Below are 7,366 nucleotides of genomic sequence, written 5' to 3'. Positions count from 1 at the left end.
GGTTGTTTGTCTGTAGGAACATACTCTAACTTCAGTTCACCTCTCTCGCACAAATCCCTAAGGTCATGTACTTTGATTGCAAAATGCTTAGTTTTACTATGGTGAGAAGTTTGATTACTTAGTGCGATACAGGCTTGATTATCAACAAACAAACTAGGTCGGCTTGGTACATGATGGTTGAGTTCAGCTAAAATACCCTTCAAGTATACCAATTCTTGAGCAGCTGAAACACATGCGTAAACTTCAGCCTCTGCTGATGATGTAGCAATACTATTTTGGATTTTACTTGCCCAACTAATTGAGCCAAAATTTTTACACATATTAAAACAAAAGCCTGTTGTACTTTTACGATTGTCAATGTTCCCAGCCCAGTCAGAGTCGCTATAACCAGCCAAATTGTCATCCACCGATGTCGCTTTCCTGAATATTAGAATAAGATGTTTCGTACCTTTTAAATATCTTGGTACATGTTTAGCTGCAATCCAATGTTCCATTTTTGGAACTTCAAGAAAAGAACTTAAAGCATGCGCCGCTTGTGAAAGATCGGGTCGTGTTGATTGTGCTAATTAATTAAGGCTCCCAACCAGACTGCGATAAGTTGTATTATCAATATCAGGTTTATCAGTCTGTGCAAATTTAGTGAACTTTTGTTTTTCTGCAAGAGGTGTCGATACACTTTTGCAGTCGCTCAATCCAAATTTTATCAGAAGGTTATCAATGAATTTTTCCTGACTAATTTCAATTATCCCATCGGAAAACTCAAATTTCATCCCAAAAACCATTTGAGATCAGAACATTCACTAATAATCAATTTGTTTGACATCTTTCCCTCAAACCATTGGTAGAAATCAGTTTCTAGACAATAGAATATAATATCGTCTACCTAAACGCAAATCATTGCCAAAGTGTTATTCCATTTTTTGATGAATAAACAAGGATCATGTATGCATGCTTCAAAACCTATGGTTTCTAAATGTCCTAGGAACCAATTTCTTCCTGACTGTTTCAAACCGTAAATGCTTTTGTTCAATTTACAAACTAATGGATTACCGTCTGGGACAAATTTTTCAAAACCTTCAGTTTGAAGCAGGTAAACATTTTCCTCAATTGGCGCATTCAGGTACGCTGTCTTGATGTCCATTTGTTTGGGAATACCACCTAAATTTTTCACTATTTGAATTATAATACGTATGGTACTCAGTCTAGTAGTTGGTGAGTATGTGTCTTTATTGTCAATACCTTGTTGTTGACTATAACCTTTTGCCACAAAACGTGCTTTGTGTTTAGTGACATTACCATTACTATCATATTTGTTAGTAAAATGCCATTTGCTCCCAATTGCTTTCACATTTTCTGGAAGAGGAACTAACTCCCAAACTTGGTTTTTAATTAACGAATTATACTCTTGTTGCATTGCGTCTCGCCAGTTTTCGTTTTTCAAGGCTTCATTAGTATTTTGAGGCAGTTCAGCATAACATTTCAAGATTTCCTCCACTTCTGCAGAGAACTCATAATTAGTATTCTGGTTAAATCGAGCAGATCTGCGAAGAGGTGATATTTGATTCTCTACTGTCTCCTCGTTTAAGATTGCAACAGGTTCATTGCAAAATTCTGTCTCATTAACATCACCAAAATTAATATTTGCTACTGACGGACCTTCCAAAGAATAATGTTGATTGCGGTTGTTTTTGGCTTTACAAAACATTACATCCTCGTCGAATTTTGCCTTGCGAGTTTATGTAATCTTGTAATTTCCTTGTTCGACTGGAGTTCCTATAAAAAACGTTTTGCTATTATTTGAAAATCCCAGAAAAATACCTTCTTGACCACGATGGTCAAGTTTTCCCCTAAACTGTTTTTCGATATAGCTAAAGGCCTTACAGCCAAAAACCTTTACGAAAGAAACGTTTGGTTTGGATCCATACATTTTTTCGTAAGGTGTTTCTCCAATTGCTAAGTGAAAACAGTAGTTTTTGATGTAAAAAGCGTAGTTCAATGCATAGGTCCAGTATTCTTTTCCCAATCCTGCGTTATCTAACAAACATCTTGTCATGCCGGTAGTAGTCCCCCATTTTCTCTCTACTTTGACATTTTCCTCCGGCGTATAAGGTGCTGAATTTTTTAGTCTCACCTTATTTTCACGACAAAACCTGGAAAACTGAGTAGAGGAAAACTCTTTTGCGCCGTCACTTACAAGTGTTTGAGTTGAACCTAAATCTGCGCAAAACTGTTGAAAATACTGGAGGCATTCGTCACGAGTTTTCATAAAGTAAACTTTCGAACATCTGGAAAAACTGTCAACAAATGAAATTGCATATCTATGATTGTCAACTGATACAGGTGTTACTGGTCCTAAAATATCAACATGAACAATATCAAGCACATTGTTTGCTCTATCAACACTATCTTTTGGAACCGCTTTACGTTTTGATTTGTTTAATTCACAAGTGTCACAATTCAATTCACTGCTATCATTTTCGTCAATCTGCATTCAATCAACATAGTTTTGAAGTTTTATCAAATCCTGAAAATTATTATGACCTAATCTGTCATGCCAAAATTTCAAGTTTGAAGAAGCTAAGCATTGCTCGTTGCAAAGATCATTTTCTTGAGTCTCATAATCATTAAACTTGGCACCCCATCGGAATAGATTGTTCTCTTGCATCAGTAGGAAAACAGTGCCATCTCTTGTTACTATTCGATCGTTGTCTCCAAATTCCACTTTATTACCAGAATTTTTTAATTTGCTCACTGAAATTAAGTTCTTCCCGTAGTCGGGAACAAAAAGAGCTCCTGACAGCGTTATTTTGCTCTCTTTCCATTATCCTCACACACATAAAATTCAATCCTACCCTTACCTTTAATTTCGGATCCAGAATTGTTTGCACAACCAACAGATTTCGAAAAACTTTCATCTAATGTAGCAAACAGTTCGCGATCTTTCAACTTGTAATTTGTACAACCTGAATCAATTATTATATCAACTTCATTCGTAGCTAAAACACTGTTATCACTACTTGCGAAAAAGCAAAAATCTTTTTCATCAGCTCTGAGTTCATTTCACGAAGTAAATTGGCTGATTCATTGTTACTGGTACGATTTTTAACTTTACGACATTCGCTTCGGTCATGGTTGATCATTTTGCAAAGAGAGCAGAACTTTTTGTTTTGTTCTGTTTTGCGGCAATCTTTTGCGATGTGACCTGAAGTACCACAGTTATGACATTTCACATTTCTTTTGTTAGAATCTTTTGCAAAACAAAACGCTTATGACCCATTTTCCCACAAAAATGACATTTCAATTTTGGTTTCTGTCTATTACTGCCAAAAAAGTAGACTCGCGACGCTCATCATTGCTACGTTGTCTTTTGTCATATTCAAAATTCACTAAATCTCTTTTAATGCTATCCAGGTTTTGTTCGTCCTTACCGAATTTTCTTATTGTTACAAAATTATCAAAATCCTCTGCGAGACCTTTCAAAATAATGGAAATAAGCATAGGTTCACTGACTTGTTCATCAGCCTCTCTTAAATTACCTTGCTACTCTTCAGCCCGTGTGATATAATCAATGACACTTTCATTTGCTACCATTTTCAATTTAAGTCAATTTTTCAATCAGTTGCTGTAGACGAGGCCGTTAACAACTTTTATATCTATCACACATTACGGCCCATGCCTTTGGACCATCCTCTTTGTAAGGTCTCAAAAACATTGCAGAACGTTTGTCAAGTGATTGTATGATCTCACACCAAACACGCATCTTTAACTCAAGAAATAAACAGCAAGCTCGGGAAAAATTTGATAGAGTTATAGATGCGTGTTTGGTGTGGGATCATACAATCACTTGACAAACGTTCTGCAATGTTTTCGAGACCTTACAAAGAGGATGGTCCAGAGGCTTGGGCCGTAATGTGTGATATAAAAGTTGAACTTAGAAATAAACAGCAAGCTCGGGAAAAATTTGATAAGTTTAGCTTCCTCGGAAGCATTAGGTTTCAAATTTTTCTCAAACTAGTTTCATCACATTGCCCTTTCAAAACTCGCAAAAAGTTTCATGTTAAACATCTTTGCTTCAAATTGATCCTGAAAATAAGCAAAGTCATCCTCATTTTCAGAGAAATAACACCTTTACTTCTAACGCGACTGATCACACATTTTTATGGTATCGCACTGTGTAAAGAAACTTCCAATGTTAATGTTAATATTTCAAATGAAAATTGCAATAGTTAGAACATGTTCCGAAAAACAAATTTCGCTTGAATGTTATACATCGGAATCAAAAATCCAAAAATTTGCAAATTGTTGGAGTGACTGGTGTTTTCTATATGTTAAAAATCCCCTAAATTGTGTGGGTTTTAGTGGGTTTTAGCCAGAAAAGGCAAACACTACTATCATTACAAAATTATTTGCTGTGTATCAAAAAAACTGTTTAGAATACTGCAAAACCCGTCAATATTAAACAAAAACTTGCATGAATACTTCCAGAATTGCGTGTATCCGAGAGATAAGGTGGCAATATTCTTCTGACAATTGTTTGTAAAAAAATCTTCATTTCCCCAAATTCAACTTTGCAATATATTCTGTGAAAACAAAAACTGTATATACTGTCGGCGTGATATCAGATTTGCATTGTTGTTTTTCTTTTTCTTTTTCTAAATATTGTCAGTTACAAAAAAATTGACATATATCAACCAATGAATTATCTTCGATATCTTGCAGTTTCGAGTTCGACTTTCAATACTTTGAATACTGCAGAATACAATGTTGGCAGAATATTTTCGAATATGTTGGCAGAATTTCTTTTAAAATTTGTGCTTTTCAGATTCAAAGAAATCGCGCAGGCAAAAGATCAAAAATGCGCGTTACTTTTCCCCTTTTTGATGCGACGTTGGGGCCCAGGAATCTTATGTGCGTGCAAAAAATTCAAAAAATCATACTGATTACTAACGGTATAATATCAAGATATAACTTGAGGCGATCAAAAAATTCTTGAAGCACATGTTTTTTCTTGTAAGTCACTGATTTCTTTATGTCTTGAAACTGGTCGACTATTCGCGGATTATTGTTGAAACTGTGAACTTGTATCCAAAACAAACGGATGTATTTTGCTGTACGACTTCTGTGACATTCGAATAAAAATGTTTCTTATTCAGCCATTTTGAGCAATTCTAACCCAAATCAAAAAACCGAAATAACCGAATTTTTGTTATTTTGATATACGGACAATAACTTTCAATGCGGACGGATTGTATACAGTTCGTATGTTCTGGGATCTGTTTCTGCCCACAGTAAATTATGCACAAACTTCAACACCCCTGTTCCCATTTCCTCATTGTTCTTGTTTAATGCATCGCTTATGATATGGATGGACATGGCGCTGACCCTGATCCTAATCCTAATTACAATCGCTATGTAATGAATTGATACTGTTGGTGCATATCCTCGATATTTATTACGCAGTTACATCAGCCCAGCAGTTATTCAATCGAAAACAAGCAGTTATACAAAACTTATTCAATCGAAAATGAATTCAAAAATAATTTCCATAAAATACAGCCACAAAATACAGCCTTCAAAACCATTACAATTGAATATCAAAATTGAAGACAACAAAAGCATCTAAATCAAACAAAGCATCGTGCAATACAAATGGAAAAACAAAAACGCCAAACAACGCATCTAAGCCAGACAAAAACAAGCATGAAGCCTTGACAGACGTCCTTTCCACTTTTAGCTTTCGTCGCCAGCGTATGCAGTCGTAGTGCTGAGTACTCGTTTAGATCTGCGATTCGTTGTTTCTCGAGACGCTCTCTCTAGATTTTTGGCCAAAATACTTTCGTCGCTAGGGTATGCAGTCGTAGTGCTGAGTACTCGTTTAGATCTGCGATTCGTCGTATCTCGAGATGCTGCCTCTTGTAATTTTTGATTTTTGGCCAAAATATAAGTTGTAATCAAGTTTCTTCGAGTGCGTCCATTGACATCAGTTCCATTGACATCAGTTCCATTGACATCTGCATCCATGTCCAGTGCTGCATGCCTCCGGGTTCTCAATGTCTTGTTCATCACTCTACTGGTCTCTTTGAAAGGATCTCCCGAAGTTTCGAAACTTAATATGAAAACCAAGACACCACAGGTCAACACTACAGCCACGCCGATGGCTATAGCCCTGAAACATCCACGAAACCGTTTGGACTTTTCAATTTAAGCTCCTTTCAACTTAACTTGTCTATCCCATTATAATCACTGCCTAAATCTAAATTTTTACTTACGCTTTCAAGTTCATCTTGTGAGCTCCGGGATTTCTGATAGCTTATTTGATCTGGCAAAGTTAATTATTCAAAGCTTGGTCAGATATTTCACTTCTTAGTCAAATAATTTATACTAAATCAATCGATTAGGATCAAAGGCAACTATCTCGAGGGCTGCGTTAGTTATAACCGCAAGATTTGCCGCAATTTTCAATGTGTACACGTGAAATCATCACAAAAGTGGGAAAATCGCAGCTCAGAAGTATGAAGTCAGTAACAATCGGAAGTCATTCGAAAGTGAACGACCTTTTTGTTGCAAGCACTTAAGTGAGCTACAAGGTTTCACGTTTCGATTACGTGACTGCACTGGAAAGCCACCGAGTTTCTAGCGTTTATCGAGTGTACCTACGCCCCAGCTTATTAGTGGTCAGATAACCTATAGCACCCAATTCTGGTAATTATACCATAATGGGCAGGAGGCTAGAATGGGAAAGACATGACTATACGTCACATGACCACTGAGCTGGGGGGGGGGGGGGCGTCGGGCTGGGCTATAACGGGAAATTCTCTTTTTGTAATCCACTAATGCACGTGTCATTCCTTAACATGCTATTTTACTATATAGCGACTCATGCCACCCTAATCCTAGGTGCATATTTAGTGCTGCCATCTTTTTGTAACGGTTTACTGTGTAAAGACACATCGCACTCTGTACTGGATGTAGGAGGTGTTGGGGTTTTACAATCTATGTCAACAAAGACCCGCAAAACTAGGGGGATCTTTTCCGTTTGTGCCCCCCCCCCCCAGCTTAGTGGGCGCATATTATTTGCACCCCCCAGACGCACGTGCAATATTTTTACATAGTGATTTACTATGTAATGGCACGTGCTCTGTAACTGGGGGGCGCATAACGTACTGGGGGGGGGGGCACAAACGGAAAAGATCCAACTAGGGAGCTAGAGACAGAAAAAATATTTGGTGTGAAATAAATAATATGTTTTTATATAGCACATTGGGAAAAATAGCGCATTCATAATATACACCCACTAAGCTGTGGGGACACAAACGGAAAAGGGATTTTTTCCGTTTGTGCCCCCCCCCCCCCCAGCTTAGTAGGC

At 37.2% G+C, this 7,366-nt stretch overlaps 1 protein-coding gene across 1 annotated transcript; it reads right to left on the bottom strand.

The window, feature by feature from the left end:
• Positions 1 to 5,496: 5,496 nt before the first annotated feature.
• LOC142337126 (uncharacterized) lies at positions 5,497 to 6,424 on the bottom strand. The gene is made up of 2 exons (XM_075386223.1): positions 6,270 to 6,424; positions 5,497 to 6,166 (listed from the first exon to the last, which is right to left on the bottom strand). The coding sequence occupies exons 1-2, from the start codon at positions 6,281 to 6,283 to the stop codon at positions 5,731 to 5,733; spliced, it is 450 nt and encodes a 149-aa protein (XP_075242338.1). The 5' UTR covers positions 6,284 to 6,424; the 3' UTR covers positions 5,497 to 5,730.
• Between the last annotated feature and the right edge of the window lie 942 nt (positions 6,425 to 7,366).

The sequence above is a fragment of the Convolutriloba macropyga genome, chromosome 3 (assembly GCF_964194025.1).
Source record: "Convolutriloba macropyga chromosome 3, txConMacr16.3, whole genome shotgun sequence".
NCBI classification, from domain to species: domain Eukaryota; kingdom Metazoa; phylum Xenacoelomorpha; order Acoela; family Convolutidae; genus Convolutriloba; species Convolutriloba macropyga.
The sequence above is the reverse complement of the archived record's forward strand: the minus strand, read 5'-3'. Positions and strand labels throughout refer to the sequence as shown.